This window comes from Ctenopharyngodon idella, chromosome 5 (genome assembly GCF_019924925.1).
Source record: "Ctenopharyngodon idella isolate HZGC_01 chromosome 5, HZGC01, whole genome shotgun sequence".
Classification (NCBI taxonomy): domain Eukaryota; kingdom Metazoa; phylum Chordata; class Actinopteri; order Cypriniformes; family Xenocyprididae; genus Ctenopharyngodon; species Ctenopharyngodon idella.
This window is the reverse complement of record NC_067224.1, coordinates 44,097,710-44,116,361: the sequence shown is the minus strand read 5'-3', so window position 1 is coordinate 44,116,361 and position 18,652 is coordinate 44,097,710. Positions and strand designations below refer to the sequence as shown.

General features: G+C 38.3%; 1 protein-coding gene across 1 annotated transcript in view; it reads left to right on the top strand.

Annotated features, from left to right (window-relative positions):
* Positions 1-18,652, top strand: part of srrm3 (serine/arginine repetitive matrix 3) — a 95,515-nt gene that overhangs the window by 49,300 nt on the left and 27,563 nt on the right. The window contains exons 3-6 of the mRNA XM_051894618.1: positions 9,461-9,562; positions 12,583-12,711; positions 14,361-14,438; positions 15,728-15,796. Of these exons, the coding sequence (XP_051750578.1) occupies positions 9,461-9,562; positions 12,583-12,711; positions 14,361-14,438; positions 15,728-15,796 (378 nt within the window). The remainder of the gene's footprint in view (positions 1-9,460; positions 9,563-12,582; positions 12,712-14,360; positions 14,439-15,727; positions 15,797-18,652) is intronic.

Genomic DNA, 18,652 nt, shown 5'->3' with positions numbered 1-18,652 from the left:
CTGGTATTGTTCTAATGCCATATGTCCTTCTTTCTTTTATGGACCACAAAAGGAGAAAAAGTATCAGAATGATCCGATGTGACATGTGCTGTATATTCTGGAGAGTTACAATAGGGTTTTTACATTAAATAATAAATTAAACCAAACTGCTTCTTGTTGAGCAGAGATGTGTGCTGTTACTATTCTAAGCAACTGGACGTGCGATTTTGCACCTGTCGGATGATAAAACATCCAGCAGTAGTCGGTCGTGTGGCATTTTCACCCCAGCAGGAACCAATTAGTGGAGTGTTACTGTTGGAGCGGCTCTCTGGTTAATCGCTTCACCGCCACTGGCTATGCCAGTGGCCCGACGGCTCCATCTGCCCCCACCTCCAGGATCAGACCGATCCCTGTCCAGAGAGACAGGAATGGACAGATGGAGACGAGGATGAGGCTTCATGTATAATTCACACGTTCCCCAGAGACTCAGGTCAATGGATGGACGGATACATGGATCGACTCCAGTAAGGAAAGATGCAGTTCATTGTGTAACTGGATTCCCAAACTAGTCTGAGCCTCATAATTATGCATGAGATCTCCACATGGACATTTTCATTCGATCTTGGCACTTCACCTTATTGTAAACCACCAGCCAATCAGATCAACCCATGCCACGCTTAATAAAGACGTTTTTGATGTCAAGTCCATCATTTGCTTTTTCAGAAGTATTTTTAGAAAGCTACAATCTAAAAAATGCTGGGTTAAAAACAACCCAAGTTGGGTTGAAAATGGACAAACCCAGTGTTTGGGTTGTTTTGACCCAGTGGTTGGGTTAAATGTTTGCCCAACCTGCTGGGTAGTTTTATTTAACTCAACTATTGTTTAAAAATTACTGTATTGCTTGATTAAAATGAACCCAAAATAGGTTGAAAATTAAAAATCAGACACATAATTACTAGAGGCAACAGTAATAATCAAAAGGTGAACATTTATAATAAGCAATTTAATAAATGTTTATTGTTTAATTATTATTCATTAAACATATTAATAAATGTTAATTTATTAAACATATTAATAATTGTTAATTTCCAAGATACTTTGGGTTCATTTTAAGCAATACAGTAATTTTTAAACAATAGTTGAGTTAAATAAATCTGCTCAGCACGTTGGGCAAACATTTAACCCAACCGCTGGGTCAAAACAACCCAATAGCTGGGTCAAAACAACCCAATCGCTGGGTCAAAACAACCCAATCTCTGGGTTAAAACAACCCATTCGCTGGGTTAAAACAACCCAATAGCTGGGTCAAAACAACCCAATCGCTGGGTTAAAACAATCAAAACGCTGGGTCAAAACAACCCAATCTCTGGGTTAAAACAACCCATTCGCTGGGTTAAAACAACCAAATCGCTGTGTTAAAACAACCCAATCGCTGGGTTAAAGCACCCCATTCGCTGTGTTAAAACAACCCAATAGCTGGGTCAAAACAACCCAATCTCTGGGTTAAAACAACCCATTCGCTGGGTCAAAACAACCCAATTGCTAGGTTAAAATAAAACAATCGCTGGGTTAAAACAACTTAATTGCTGGGTTAAAAAAAAAACATTCGCTGGTTTAAAACAACCCAATCGCTGGGTCAAAACAACCCAATCGCTGGGTTAAAACAACTTAATTGCTGGGTTAAAAAAAAACATTCGCTGGGTTAAAACAACCCATTCGCTGGGTCAAAACAACCCAATAGCTGGGTCGAAACAAATCAATGACTGGGTTAAAACAACCTATTCGCTGGGTTAAAACAACTTAATTGCTGGTCAAAACAACCCAATTGCTGGGTTAAAGCAACCCAATAGCTGGGTTAAAAAAAAAAACAATAGCTGGGTCAAAACAACCCATTCGCTGGGTTTGTCTATTTTCAACCCAACTTGGGTTGTTTTTAACCCAGCCTTTAAAAAAATGTAGAATGGAGCATGTTATTTTGATGGTCTTCAGGTAGAGGAATGAATTATGAAATAAATGATTTATGAAACGTTCATTTTCTTCACTGCATTCCAAAGCATAATATCTGACTTTTACATGCTTTTCCTCGTTATTTTAAAGTAAAGAAATCTTCTCTGAGACCGGATAGCGATGCCTGATTCATGAACAAATCTTTGAGCGGACTCTTTGCATTGACCTGGTTCTAATCTAAACTAATGATTCATTTAACTGATTCAGCAGATCAAACTTGCAGCAGTGATTCAGCAATACGGACGGTGAGTCAAGTTAACAATAAACACCTCAGTCGTTCTTGTTCACAATCAAATTTTGCACAATAAAACCAGTTTCTTCTCTTGCATGAATCGACAGTTTGTCTGTCAAATTAACATGACAATAGTAAAGATCAATAAGGTGCATCTCTGTTTTGGTTTCTTTTCCGAAACGAGCCGTCTCAGATCCATCCGTCTCTGTATGGCTCAGCTGGCTTCATTAGGGGGAGTGTGTGCTATTAAACGAGGTTAATCAGTGCTATCGATTCACTGTTAAACAAAACAGACAGAAGGTGCATTAATGTCCCAGGAGTCTTTTGCTAACGATGGCGACTTCACTCTTGTCATTATTATCTAATTGGTTTAATAAGGCCTTACCATTGTGGCCAAGATGTAGGAGTGTGTGTGTGCGTGTGTGCGTGTGTGCGTGCGTGCGTGCGTGTGTGTGTGTGTGTCCGTGTTTTTGTGACATATCAGGACACAAATTTGTATAATGACATGGGTATGGCATAGGTATTACAAGGAGAGGGTGACTTATGAGGACATTACCCCATGTCCCGATTTTTCAAAAGGCTTATAAATCATACAGAATGAGCTTTTGTGAGAAAATAAAAATGTGCACAGTTTCCTGTGATGTGTAGGTTTAGGGGTAGGGTTGGTGTAGGGCGATAGAAAATTACGCTTATGGAATGTTCCCACAATTCACAAAAACAAACTTTAAATGCAATGTGTGGACTTTTTACACCATTTGTCCTATTTCCATTTAGCAAAACTAATTTTTTATTAAAAACTACAGCCACCCCACTCCTAAACCTACCCTAAATCAAACCCACGATTACATGATCACATGATTGCATATTGTTATATATTGCAATGCTCTGCCAATTGAGCTACGCGAAACCCAAAATATGACGCAGATAAAAGGGAAAAATGCATTAAAATGAAAGTGTCCTGTTGTCGATAGTGGTGCAACTTTAGCAAACGCTCCTATGGGTCATATTTCAGGGAACTGACAAACGACCTATATAGGCGTATTGGTTGGAGAACATGTTGTTTGGGTCAGTAAGATTTTTTTAATACTTTTATTCATCAAGGACACATTCAATTGATCAAAAGTGTCAGTAAATACATTTATATTGTTAAAAAAGATTTCTGTTTCAAATAAATGCTGCTCTTTTGAACTTTCTATTCATCAAAGAATGCTGAAAAAAGTTGTTTCCACAAAAATATGAAGCAGCACAACTGCTTTTAACATTGATAATAATAAAAACATGTTTCTTGAGCAGCAAATCAGCATATTAGAATGATTTCTGAAGGATCATGTGACACTGAAGACTGGAGTAATGATGCTTTGATCACAGGAATAAATTACATTTTAATATATATTCACATAGAAAACAGCTGTTTTACTTTGTAATAATATTTCACATTTTCACTGTATTTTTCATCAAATAAATACAGCCTTGGTGAGCAGAAGAAACTTCTTTTAAAACAATAAAAATTTGTAATTATTCCAAACCTTTGACCGGTAGTGTATGTATGACTAATTGTCTCCAAAAGGTCAGTGAAACTGTTAGTATTGGTGGATTTGTAAATATCATGAGCTCAGTATAAAAACAACAGAAGTCAAAGGATGGTCTCCACAATGACAGAAAAACAAATGTGTGTATGTCTGTGCTCTTCCATATTCCCACCACTAAAAAAAGCATAGACATTACTTTTTATTGTGTGTGTGTGTGCATATGTCGGAATGGATTTGATAAAGCAGCATTATCTCCAGCCCCTCCAGCACAAGCTTTTATAGCATGAAAGTTTGGCTTCTTCACAAACACGCACTTCCTCGTCCACTGCTGTGTTCAGCTGCTCTGGGCAGAAGCTGATAAAACCTGCTATTGTGATGCCATACATTACCAGCTGAACTAGATGCACAATGGTTGCCCCTGGTTACACCAGTCTGCTTTAACCCGACAGCAGGTGCAGGTTTCATGTGTTAAGACCCTTTCACATGACACACCTCAACACAAGCGTCATGTGCTACTGTAACCTCTATGTGAAAAGCTGCTGTGTTCCAAAATCTAGTGAGCTGCCTTGCTTTCTAATGTAATAACAGTGAGCATGCTGCATGAACATCACTGTGAAATGCACAAAAATCGACTTGCAGCTGTTTTCAAATACATTTGCAGTGATTTTTGGTATTTAAAAGCATATTTAGGTGTGTTCAGAACCATAGTCATGAAAGTGAGTCTCTGTAAGCGGGTCAATGACGTGACAGGTTATTTTTTTGTCCAAAGTCCTTAATGATAATAAAATACCAAGATATGACATCCAAAGTATGTAAGGTAGTACAACTTGATCTCTTTTATTGAATCCAAAAAGTTTTAATTATATTTTTCTACGTATAAAGGTATTTTAAAGATTTTGAAGACTCAAAAGGTCATTCGGTTTAACCGTCCAAAGGCCAATACAGCCACTTCATTTGTGGTTAAAATATCTTTAAATGTAATAAATGTATATCTTTTTTTATTCTGGCATGATTTACAACATCATATATGCAAAATGGTATTAAAATTATGTGTAGAAGTCGTTGCTTTGTTACGAGAAAGAATGTCTGGTAAAATGAATGTCATTGTTGTCATTCGGAATAACCAATATAAAAGGACCATTTTTGATCAAGTCATGTGGTCAATATCATGTGACAGGATGTGACATCATTTAGACACCTGCAAAGGACGACATGGTCATGAAGCAAAGTAACTCTCTCTTGACTATTTGAAAAATTCATGTTTTCACTTGCTCATACGCATGTCCCGAAACATCAGGTCATTCGGTACAACCGCTATAAAACATGGAAAATGTTGTAATATTTTAAAAACTTGTTCTAAATATAAAATGTTTGATTGTCCTTTTGTTAGCTAGTTAGATATCAGCCTGTTAGCATTGTTTGAAAATATCGTCATTCGGTATAACCAAAAGTGTCATTTGGTAAAACTGACATTTTGGTGACAAATCTTGTAAAAAATGACAAAAGCAGTGTTAATTGATTATAAAAACAACATAATCTCATTGTTAACCCTTAATAAAACTTCCAAATTAATTACATCTCCATTTTACACTTCTAAAAATCGTATTCGTCAATGAGCCAAGTATACTTCAGTGCCCTTTATTTCACTAATATTATATTATCTTCAAGTACAGTTTTAAATAAATACAATGATAATGATTTATACTAATAATTGACATTTTTCACTCATCTTGTTTTAAAGAAGACCCTTGTGAAAAAGAAGTGCACTCAGTTGTTTTGAATGTGCACCTGTAGTGTGTCAAATCTTATCAGTGTATTTATTAAGCAACTGTAATTGTAGACCATATAATATTAGTGTACTTAAAGAGAGTCACTTTCATGACTATGGTTCTTAGCACACCTAAACACACTTTTAAACTAAAATAAATACACTAAATACATGTCAAATTAAAAGTTTTATTTTAAAAGTACATTTTAAATCTTTGTTTTAAAATCTTTTGTTGTGCTTTAAAAGAGTACACGTGTAACTTGATGTGTGGACTTACATACTTAAGCACATGTGAAGTATTTGATTATAATTTTAACTATAGTGTGTTAGCAAATGTTACATTTAAAGTTATTATATTTAAATACTAAATTTCAATATATCAATACAAATGTGAAATTACAAATGTTTAAAAACAGGTCATGCATGTTTCAATACGTAGAAATGACATCAAAGTATATTTTAGTTTATTTAAAGTATATTTAAAAATTTTAACCGAAGTTCTTGTCAGTACACTTTAACCATATTCAACCATAAGACAATAGAAATAATCATAAAATTACATAAATGTACTTATTTAGGTCAAAAATACAGTATGTAAGATTTTTGGATTAAAATATCCAAAGAGCACTAGAACAGTGTTATATATTTTGTTGACTTGTGAACTTACATTATTCCAAATGTTTCCAAAAATGTTTAAATCCAGAGAAATAAGCAATTTTAACCAGGACACGGACCATGTCCGTGCGTTGCCTATCAACGACATCATACCCGCGTTACCCTCGATTTCCGGTTTTATTTTGTAGAAACCATGGAAACACCAAAGACGCTTTAATATATTATGTTTTTTATTAGACAGGTGAACAACTGTTTGTATACATTCATCAACAGAAAATTAATCATGTTAAAAAGCTCAACACAATGAGTCTTATTGTTTGAATCTTGTTTTCTTGATTTACTGTGAGTACCATGTTTTACCATATCTTACTGCAGTGTGAAACAAGTGTCTCATAGCAGCCGTTGAGCGAACGCAGAGTAGCATTATAACAACTTTCAACACACAAATGTATCTAATATGATAAACAGCGCTGTGTTACCCCACATACACTTGACCGGAAGAAGTGGAAGCGACGACTACGACATAATAAAAGTCCCGCTGCTCTCGAGACGTGTGTTGCGCTCGTCTCTCATTAGCAATCACTCCAGCGGCCTCGTTTATCTCTTACAACTTCATACTACAGTAACGTTAATAATCTCATCTATTAATATGATTTCTGCCCGAGTCTCATCGGATTCTTTTCCACCGGCTGTAGACGTGAAGACGGCACCTCACATGATTCCGCGAAATCAAGGCATCATCAAGCTACGCCTTTGTTTTGAATAAGCGACCTCTAGTGGCAAAAACTACATATTGTGCCTTTAAGTTAATCTAATTTAAATTTAAACTATAATACATTTTCATTTAATTGCATATAACATGCAGTTAATGTTCAGTTTGCACTTATCTATATTCTTTAAAATGTATTATTTCCGTAATAAGTTCTCTTTTTAAAAGTATGCAGAAGTGTAATTCTAACATCATATTAGAATTTGGCCAAAAGAAGTGAACACACCTGAAGATGCTGCCTACATAGGTACTAGGCAGCTCAATAGATTTCAATTTTTTAGCACAGCAAGTGTTCAAATATTATCAAGCGTACACTGTCATTTTTAGCGCGCTGACTGTCAGGTCACCTTTGCCACCCACAGATTTCTGCATCGTGACATTGAGTGAATATAAAGAGAGTTGCTCCAGTCCTTCAGGAAACTGTGTGGTGTCACACACATGTTTGTTTCACTATAGAAGTGAGGACATTGCATAGACTTCCATTGACTTTATATCAGGTTAATGATATTTTCTGTGGCCTAAACCATCCTTTACCCCTAAACCTACCCACACACATACACAAACGCACTCACGCACACACACGCACACACGCACACGCTACGTAATCTTGTTTCCTGATGGATTCACTCTGGAGAAAATGAGAATGGCCCGTTTAATATCCAAACGGTTGGTGGGGCTGAATGTTTCCATGCTGCATTTATTTACACATTTCCAGCACATCTCTGATAGAGGCAAGACTAAAACTAGACTTGAGATGTGGGTGGTGACCCATGCAAAAGTTTTCCTGGGTGGATACTGGCAGAGTTATGCATATACAGGTGCTGGTCATATAATTAGAATATCATCAAAAAGTTGATTTATTTCACTAATTCCATTCAAAAAGTGAAACTTGTATATTATATTCATTCATTACACACAGACTGATATATTTCAAATGTTTATTTCTTTTAATTTTGATGATTATAACTGACAACTAAGGAAAATCCCAAATTCAGTATCTCAGAAAATTAGAATATTGTGAAAAGGTTCAATATTGAAGACACCTGGTGCCACACTCTAATCAGCTCATTAACTCAAAACACCTGCAAATGCCTTTAAATGGTGTTTCAGTCTAGTTCTGTAGGCTACACAATCATGGGGAAGACTGCTGACTTGACAGTTGTCCAAAAGACGACCATTGTCACCTTGCACAAGGAGGGCAAGACACAAAAGGTCATTGCAAAAGAGGCTGGCTGTTCACAGAGCTCTGTGTCCAAGCACATTAATAGAGAGGCGAAGGGAAGGAAAAGATGTGGTAGAAAAAAAGTGTACAAGCAATAGGGATAACCGCACCCTGGAGAGGATTGTGAAACAAAACCCATTCAAAAATGTGGGGGAGATTCACAAAGAGTGGACTGCAGCTGGAGTCAGTGCTTCAAGAACCACTACGCACAGACGTATGCAAGACATGGGTTTCAGCTGTCGCATTCCTTGTGTCAAGCCCCTCTTGAACAACAGACAGCGTCAGAAGCATCTCGCCTGGGCTAAAGACAAAAGGACTGGACTGCTGCTGAGTGGTCCAAAGTTATGTTCTCTGATGAAAGTAAATTTTGCATTTCCTTTGGAAATCAGGGTCCCAGAGTCTGGAGGAAGAGAGGAGAGGCACACGATCGACGTTGCTTGAGGCCCAGTGTGAAGTTTCCACAGTCAGTGATGGTTTGGGGTGCCATGTCATCTGCTGGTGTTGGTCCACTGTGTTTTCTGAGGTCCAAGGTCAACGCAGCCGTATACCAGGAAGTTTTAGAGCACTTCATGCTTCCTGCTGCTGACCAACTTTATGGAGATGTAGATTTCATTTTCCAACAGGACTTAGCACCTGCACACAGTGCCAAAGCTACCAGTACCTGGTTTAAGGACCATGGTATCCCTGTTCTTAATTGGCCAGCAAACTCGCCTGACCTCAACCTCATAGAAAATCTATGGGGTATTGTGAAGAGGAAGATGCGATATGCCAGACCCAACAATGCAGAAGAGCTGAAGGCAACTATCAGAGCAACCTGGGCTCTTATAACACCTGAGCAGTGCCACAGATGGATCGACTCCATGCCGCGCCGCATTGCTGCAGTAATTTAGGCAAAAGGAGCCCCAACTAAGTATTGAGTGCTGTACATGCTCATACTTTTCATGTTCATACTTTTCAGTTGGCCAAGATTTCTAAAAATCCTTTCTTTGTATTGGTCTTAAGTAATATTCTAATTTTCTGAGATACTGAATTTGGGATTTTCCTTAGTTGTCAGTTATAATCATCAAAATTAAAAGAAATAAACATTTGAAATATATCAGTCTGTGTGTAATGAATGAATATAATATACAAGTTTCACTTTTTGAATGGAATTAGTGAAATAAATCAACTTTTTGATGATATTCTAATTATATGACCAGCACCTGTATATATATATGCTTCAGTGTGTGCCTGTTATATTGTATTGTCCATCAAGTGAAAGTCACTCCAGATATGAATGATTTCTCAAATAATGTGTTTTATTGATGAGACTGTTGTATTTTTTGTTGTATTTCTGTAGATATTCCGAAGAGGAAATCCGGCAGAAGGTTGAAACGTTTCGGCAGATGCTGATGGAGAAAGAGGGTGTGATAACTCGAGAAGGCTTGCACCCGCGTCCACCGTGAGTCAATCACACACACGCTGATGTTTGTCAGTAAATGAGCAAACGATTGATCCGCTCTGATCTTATTTTCCAAATGTAATTGAATCAAGTGTGTTTCCTGTGGAGACAGTATCGAATAGCATTTCTGTGTGACACTGTATTACTGTGATTAATGATAATACAGACCAGCACTGATAGGAGCCATCCATAACAGTGAACAGATATTGCATGCTTAATATATAAATGTACATTAAATACAATTACTAAAATTGGAAGCACCCTAATTTATATAACCTTTTAGCTAAATATTTCAATAGAAGAAGTAAAATGCTACACAGGGATTCACATGATGCACATTAGATGCATATTTTATAATCTTATGCTGCCATAGAGAATAAACTAACATAATAAGAAGTATTTTCGGGCATAATCTTGGCTCACATGTGAAGTCATATAATTTATGTTTAAAAATAAAATGCTGCCTTTTGCTGCATGCGTGTTTGTTTCATAAACATAGACAGCCGTACACATATAAATTTCTTAGCTTGTGGGTGCAGGTCCTTTATCAGGCACAGGAGAGGATCGTGATTTAACACTCTCTACAGATCACAGATGACCCTGTGTTAATGCCTTAGCACGGCCCAGAGGAAACCTCTATGACCATACATCACCTCCTTCACCAAGAGAGTCCAATCTAATAAAAATACCTTTTCATCCTCCTGCTCTTGCAGTTCTATCCACAAGAACTCAGAGCCTGAGCCATTATATATCCATCAACAGACCATTTCTGCCCTATCTTAGACCTAACCTTCTGTTCCATCATTGGACCCTTATATTGTCTTTTAACCATTCAGTTACATCATAGGTCTCCTATGGTGTTGTTTAACCCTTCCGTTTCATCACAGAACCCTTATGTTGACATTTAAAGGGTTAGTTCACCCAAAAATGAAAATCCTGTCATTAATTACTCACCCTCGTGTTGTTCTACACCCGTAAGACCTTCGTTCATCTTCAGAACACAAATTAAGATATTTTTGATAAAATCCGAATATCTCAGTGAGGCCTCCATTGACAGCAAGATAATTAACACTTTCAAATGCCCAGAAAGCTACTAAAGACATATTTAAAACAGTTCATTTGACTACAGTGGTTCAACCTTAATATTATAAAGCGACGAGAATACTATTTGTGCGCCAAAAAACAAAATAGCGACTTTATTCAACAATATCTAGTGATGGGCGATTTCAAAACACTGCTTCATGAAGCTTCGAAGCTTTACGAATCTTTTGTTTTCGAATCAGTGGTTCGGAGCGTGTATCAAACCGCCAAAGTCACGTGAACCATTGAAAGTTTGATACATGCTCCGAACCACTGATTCGAAACAAAAGATTCATAAAGCATTCAAGCATTCATGAAGCAGTGTTTTGAAATCGCCCATCACTAGATACTGTTGAATAAAGTTGTTATTTTGATTTTTTTGCCGCACAAAAAGTATTCTCGTCACTTCATAACATTACATTTGAACCACTGTAGTCACATGAACTGTTTTAAATATGTCTTTAGTAGCTTTCTGGGCATCTGAAAGTGTTAATTATCTTGCTGTCAATGGAGGCCTCACTGAGATATTCGGATTTTATCAAAAATATCTTAATTTGTGTTCTGAAGATGAACGAAGGTCTTACGGGTGTGAAACAACATGAGGGTGAGTAATTAATGACAGAATTTTCATTTTTGGGTGAACTAACCCTTTAACCCTTTTGTTCCGTCATATGACCCTTACAGTATGTGGTCATTTATCCCTTCTGTTCTATCACATGGCCCTTAAGTTAACATTTAACCCTTCTGTTCCATCATAGGACCCTTAGAGTATGTTATTATTATTTTGTAATTTAACCCTTCTGTTGCATTAAAGAACACTTATGTTGTCAGTCATTGGACCCTCACAGTATATTGTCATTTAACCCTTCCGTTGCATCATAGTACTCTAATGTTGTCATTTAACCCTTCTGTTCCATCACAGGGCCCTTATGTTCACATTTAACCCTTCTGTGCCACACAGGACCCTTATAATCTGTAATAAAACCTTCTTTTCTCATCATAGTAGTATTATGTTCTGCTATCAGTTCTGAAAGAGTTCTCAAAGTGGATGTGTGACATTCTTTCATGTTCAGTATAATGTGCACTAATGGGATTAGAGTGGTCATTTATTCATTATTATTCACTGTGTTGAAGATGTTCTTGTATTTAGGTGTGACTGTACAGATAAAGTAATGCCTCTGAAGAAAGCTATCATATGTTCATGCAAAGGCAAACAAAAAATGCATTTAGATATGTACTAAATTATTAAAGACTTACAAACAGAGGTAAATTTACAGCATAGTATGTCTGTGGACATAGCATACACACACACACACACACACACACACACACTATTCTGTCTGTTTACACTTTTGCAGAAGCAGTATGGTGACATTTACCACTGTGATGAAGAAGCTGATCATTACAGCTTTAGATAAGATCACTTTTAGGAGAAATGCTAATTCACACATGTCTTACGAAGGATAATGAGGAAAAGACTTTATAATGAAGGAAAGAGATTATAAACAGTCAGTGTGACAGAAAAAAAGGTCTGTTAGTATCTTGCCAGGAATTTTGACACACTCATTATCACATTGTATTATCACCTTTATTCTGGCTCTGAGAAATAATCCTTTTCTATTTGCTTTGAAACTATTGGTAGGGTAAATAAATAGATGTTGACAAAAATATTATTGCTCAGAGGTTGCTCTTTCATAGCTTAACTTTGTCTCAGATAAGAAATGATTTAAGATTTGACATGTATTAGAGTATAGAATTATAAATTGAAGGCTTTGAGAGTCTTCTGAAACAAAGAAGACATATGAGATCATGGAGTATTTTCACAGGAGAAACACCTGAGAAACATGCAGGAGACAGCAAGAATGAGCCAGAATAGCTAATTTCTGCATTTTAGACCAACGCAGGTCATGACCTTTGACCTTTACCTCCTGCATGCACAGGGTCAGGCTGCTTCCTCACGGGGATGAAGATCATGTGGAAAACGCTCCGTACATTGACGGCTGTGAGGAACACTACGACTGGGATGGAGAATATTACGAGCAAGAGACAACTGCCTACGATGACTCCAGGTAAAAAGCAGTGTGAATCACCTACACACACACTGAGAGAAATTCTTGTGGAGGTTATTATTGTATTAAGCATTATTGATCCTTTACTAAACTCAGCTCTTCTTGGTTACAGTTGCTAGCTTTTTACAGAACGTCCTTAGATGCATGTGAACATGTTCATATTTAGTAAAAGATGCTCCTAAAGTGAAACTGATGGATTAAATATGATTATTACTATTAAAAATATGAACAAATATTAATAAAAAAAATCCTTAATTTTCCTCGATAAAAACCTTTATGCACTATAATGCAAAATAACTAGATTACAGATGTACAGTGCCTATCGAAGATTTCACTGTTAGTAGTGCATGATACTGCAAAGAATTCACCATTGTTGGGAAAGTGCTCTCAAAAGGCCTCTGGGATAAAATTGTAGAAAGGCACAAGTTAGGAGAAGGCTACAAAACATTTTGAAGGCTTTAGCTATCCCTCTGAGTACCGTTCAGAGCATCAATAAGACGTGGAAAGTGTATCGCACCACAAACACATTAACTAGATCAGGTCATCCGTCCAAACTGGATGACTGAGCAAGGAGGACATCAGACAAGCTACCAAGAGGCCAAAGGCAACTTTGAAGGACTTACAAGGCTTTATGGCTGGGACTGGTCAGTCTGTACATGTGACAACTATCTCACAATATTTACACAAAGCTGGCCTGTATGGCAAGGTGGCAAGAAAGAAGCCTTTCCTGAAGACGTGCCACACTCAGTCTTGTTTGTGCAAAAACACACCTGGAAGACTCTGATGACATCTGGCAAAAGTTGCTACGGCCTGATGAGACCAAAATTGACCTTTTTGGACTGAACTCCAAGCGCTATGTTTGGTGAAACACAGCGCACCACCCAAAACACATCAATACTTCCTCATGGTGGTGGCAGCATTATGTTGTGGGGATGTTTCTCTTCAGCGGGGACTGGGCGATTGGTCAGGGTTGAAGGGAAAATGGATGCTGCCATGTACATCCAAATTCTTGAGGAAAACTTGTGTCTCTCTGCTAGACAGCTGAAGATGGGCAGGTCATTCATCTTCCAACACGACAATGATCCTAAACATACCACCAAAAGAACAATGCAATGGCTTAATGATAGGAAGGTGAATGTCCTTGAGTGGCCAAGTCAGAGCACTGACTTAAATCCGAAAATCTGTGGATGGACTTGACAAATATTCCCCAATCTAGGTGTGCAAAGCTAGTACAGACATATCAAAAGAGATTATTGCCTGTAATTGAAGCAAAAGGTGGCGCTATGAACTGTTAAATCAGGGGACTGATGACTTTTCCAACCGTGTTATTTTAGTTTTTCAGTTTTTAACTTAATTTTTAGAACTGTTGCCTTTTTCTTCTCTTTTTTTTTGTCGTAAGGCAAAATTTGTAAATAAAGCTGGAAAAGTTGTTTTGATTTCAGGCTGTACGACAAATAAAGTAACTATTTCAAAAGGGGTATGATAATTTTCTATAGGCACTGTACCTACTTTTCCAAAAAGATGTAAAAATGTAACAGAATTAATTACTTATATTAAGAGTAACTTAATGGAAAAAGTTAATCACATTTCCCAGCACTGTATATCCTACACTGCATTTCCCCCCCTCTACTCCATTTCTTGTCTTCAAGATCCAAAAGGAAATCCAGCAGTTCACCTTCCCCTCGGCCAAAGAAGAGGAAAAAGAAGAAGGCAAGAAGACACAGTCGGTCAGTTTGCTTTCTGTGGCTTACTGCAATACAGCATCATATTGTACAGCAAAGTCAGTTCACCGGCAGCCAATATACTGTGCATACGTAACGGAGGTCAGCTAGTAAGATCTGTGCAAGTAAACCTCACTCCCCTGCATACTACGCAAATGTTCTGTATGCATATGTAACCTCTACTTGCTCCGCTCTGTGCGGGACTCGAACCCGGGTCCGCCAGCATGGGAGTCAGGAGCTCTAACAAGGAGGCTAAAGACAGTTTCTTGCGTGCCTCTTGAGATCAGGGGAGTGAGGTTTACACGCACAGCTCATACCAGCCTATGTCCGTTACACTCACTCCCATCCGGGTCACGGCACCAACGTAACTCCTTTTGTTCAAACCACACGCTCGAACCCGGGAATACTATACCCAACAACGCAATGTGTTCAACTTTAAAATCAGTTTCTAGTGTGATCTCTTACATGACTCATTTTGAGCTAAAAGTTGCAATGTAATACTTGGGAGTTAAGCCGCATTTCCACTGAAATTACCTTTTTTCCCAGGAACTTTTTTTCCCCCAGACCTGTTGCTGTCTGCGTTTCCATCATGGTCTAAAGTACCATGAAGATTAGGCAAATTAGTCCGGCGACGTAGGACTGCGCGCGACTTTCCAGTTCCCGCTGGATTTCGTCCTCCACATATTTGATTAATAAAGCTTGAACCCCATCGTCGGCCCATCGGCTGTATTTTTTAAACTCCATTGTTGATTCGAATAGCAAACAACTCTTACTGCAGTCACCACAACACACTTTTAAAAATCGTGGTTAAAATAAAATGCTGCGTGGAGTCATCCAATCAAAATGCTGTGTGAACTCAACTGTTCAGCGCCCAAGTCCCAACCCCAAAAGTTCCTAAACTTTGAAAAAGTACTACCTCATGAGCATGGACTTTCTGAGGGGGAATTTTTTGCCCGAAACTTCATTTAGACCCTGGTCCCTGCAGTCGAAACACACCGAGTACCACCCCAAAGTCCCTAGTTCCTGGGGAACGTTCCTGCAGTGGAAATGCAGCTTTGGTGATTTGAAGAAACCCAGTAGTTCTAGTAATGCTTGACGTACTGTAGCAATAAACACTAAAATGCAAGAGTAAAAAAGGTCAAGAAGATATAAAATAAATGTTATTATTTTTTGCCAGTGAGCCATTTTCTATTTTATTTCTATTCATTTCTATTCTAAAATGGAAGAACATGATGGTATGTGCTTGAGTGATATTTCATTCATCAGTATTCTTGTTGTCTTTGTGTCACCCACAGAGCTGACAGTCCTTCTCCCACCCGCAGAGACAAGAGGAAGAAAAGCGGAAAGAAACACAAAAGAGACAGGTGAGTGTGTGTGTGTGTGTGTGTGTGTGTGTGTGTGTGTGTGTGTGTGTGTGTGTGTGCGTGTGCGCGTGTGCGCGTGTGTGTTGACTATTCATTCACACAGGTGTACATCATTCAGCGATCAATTAACACTGATCTTCCTGCCAATATTCAGAGTCATTGCCTTTAGGGAATGTTCAGAATAGCACACTCCTACAAGGAATGCAGTATGTATACTTTGTGCAGTATGCAAATTTTCCATATTCATACCATACAAATACCAACATAACGTACTACATTAGACAAAATGTTTTTTTTTATACAGTATATACTGTGTACTTTAGATGGTACTTTTATTATATTCAGAACACAGCCTCAGATTTTATTTTTGACAGAATAGAAAGGCTCTTTGAAGAGCAGTTTGGGCAGACTTAAACTGTTCTTGTTAGTATTTTATTATCAGCATTTGTATTTTGACCAGAAACATCAAGGACTAGAGAAACTAAACTCAAGCTCCTAAAATAGGCACGTACAATAAAAGCGTGCTTTACACAAATACCTTTCCGCATTCATAAAATATTCATGATATTATGTCAGAAACATCTATAGTATTTTGTGCATTTGAAGCCTTAAAAATGTCCTAATTATGTTTTTAATTAAATGTGTCAGCATTTTAGATGCTCTGGTTTCTGTCTGTCTTTTTATTATTACGCTTCGTCCCTGATTTCACCTGCACAGCACCTCGAGGAAAACAGTGATCCTTTCCCAAAATGATTCCCTTGTGCTTCCTGTCTGTCAGTCGTGTCTGTATCTGTGTATCACTATGCAGGTTTCTTCTGAGTTTCCTCTTGTCATGACCTCTACACTATTAAAATTCATAAGGTGGATTTTCACATAGCAGTTTATTTTGATCATGCTATATGATTCTCTGTGTAGTGGTCTTGACAGAGAGATCCTGTAGCTTGACTGGTAGAGCACAACAACAGCAATGCCAAGGTCATGTGTTCAATTCCCAGGGAGCACACTGATAAAATGTAAGGCTGGTATGTAATGTCAGTCACTGTGGATAAAAGTATCTGGTGAATGAATAATTTATATTCTGAATTTCCGGCCCACAGACTGATATAGTTTCTTATGGCCTCTTATGTGTTTATTCAGTTTTACCTTTATGCAATTTTTGTTGGATTGTGGATCATGCCTGTATATATAAACAACAAATATAAAAAACAACAAAATTATATATATATATATATATATATATATATACACACACACACCGATCAGGCATAACATTATGAGCACTGACAGGTGAAGTGAATAACACTGATTATCTCTTCTTCATCACAGCACTTGTTTGTGGGTGGGATATATTAGGCAGCAAGTGAACATTTTGTCCTCAAATTTGATGTGTTAGAAGCAGGAAAAATGCGAATTTGACAAGAACCAAATTGTGATGGCTAGACGACTGGGTCAGAGCATCTCCAAAACTGCAGCTCTTGTGGGATGTTCCTGGTCGGCAGTGGTCAGTATCTATCAAAAGTGCTCCAAGGAAGGAACGGTGATGAACCGGCGACAGGGTCATGGGCGGCCAAGGCTCATTGATGCACGTGGGGAGCGAAGGCTGGCCCGTGTGGTCCGATCCAACAGACGAGCTACTGTAGCTCAAATTGCTCAAGAAGTTAATGCTGGTTCTGATAGAAAGGTGTCAGAATACACAGTGCATCACAGTTTGTTGTGTTTGGGGCTGCATAACCGCAGACCAGTCAGGGTGCCCATGCTGACCCCTGTCCACCGCCGAAAGCACCGACAGTGGGTACGTGAGCATCAGAACTGGACCACGGAGCAATGGAAGAAGGTGGCCTTGTCTGGTCTGATGGCCTGGTCTTTCTTTTACATCACGTGAATGGCCGTGTGCATTGCTTACCTGTGGAACACATGACACCAGGATGCACTATGGGAAGAAGGCAAGCTGGCGAAGGCAGTGTAATGCTTTGGAAAACCTTCTGCTGGGAAACCTTGGGTCCTGCCATCCATGTGGATGTTACTTTGACACGTACCACCTACCTAAGCATTTTTGCAGACCATGTACACCCTTTCATGGAAACGGTATTCCCTGGTGGCTGTGGCCTCTTTCAGCAGGATAATGCTCCTGCCACAAAGCAAAAATGGTTCAGGAATGGTTTGAGGAGCACAACAACGAGTTTGAGGTGTTGACTTGGCCTCCAAGTTCCCCAGATCTCAATCCAATCGAGCATCAGTGGGATGTGCTGAACAAACAAGTTCGATCCATGGAGGCTCCACCTTGCAACTTGCAGGACTTAAAGGATCTGCTGCTAACATCTTGGTGTCAGATACCACAGCACACCTTCAGGGGTCTAGAGGAGTCCATGCCTCGACGGGTCAGGGCTGTTTTGGCAGCAAAAGGGGGACCAACACAATATTAGGAAGGTGGTCATAATGTAATGCCTGATTGGTGTATATATATATTTGTGTATCTATCTATCTATCTATCTATAATATATATATATATATGTATATGTACGCACAGTGCTTAATAAGTTTATTAGAGCAACACCCACTGTAAGGTTTGTTCCACAGCTGCCCTAAACTAACAGTATTGGTGATTGCCAAATTAATTTTTTTGTTTCTGTAATGGTTAATCCACCAGTATATGTAAGCTCTTTAGTGACAGTAGTATTTCTAATGCTACAATAAAATTATTGTTGGGATTTAATGGCTTCAAATATGGGATTGTTGGGATATTGTTGGGATTTAATGGGGAACAACTAGAAACTATTTGGAAGTCAATAACAACAGAGACTGTGGACAAGTACATATAAACAATGCCAGCAAGATAATCCAGAAAATCAACACAGG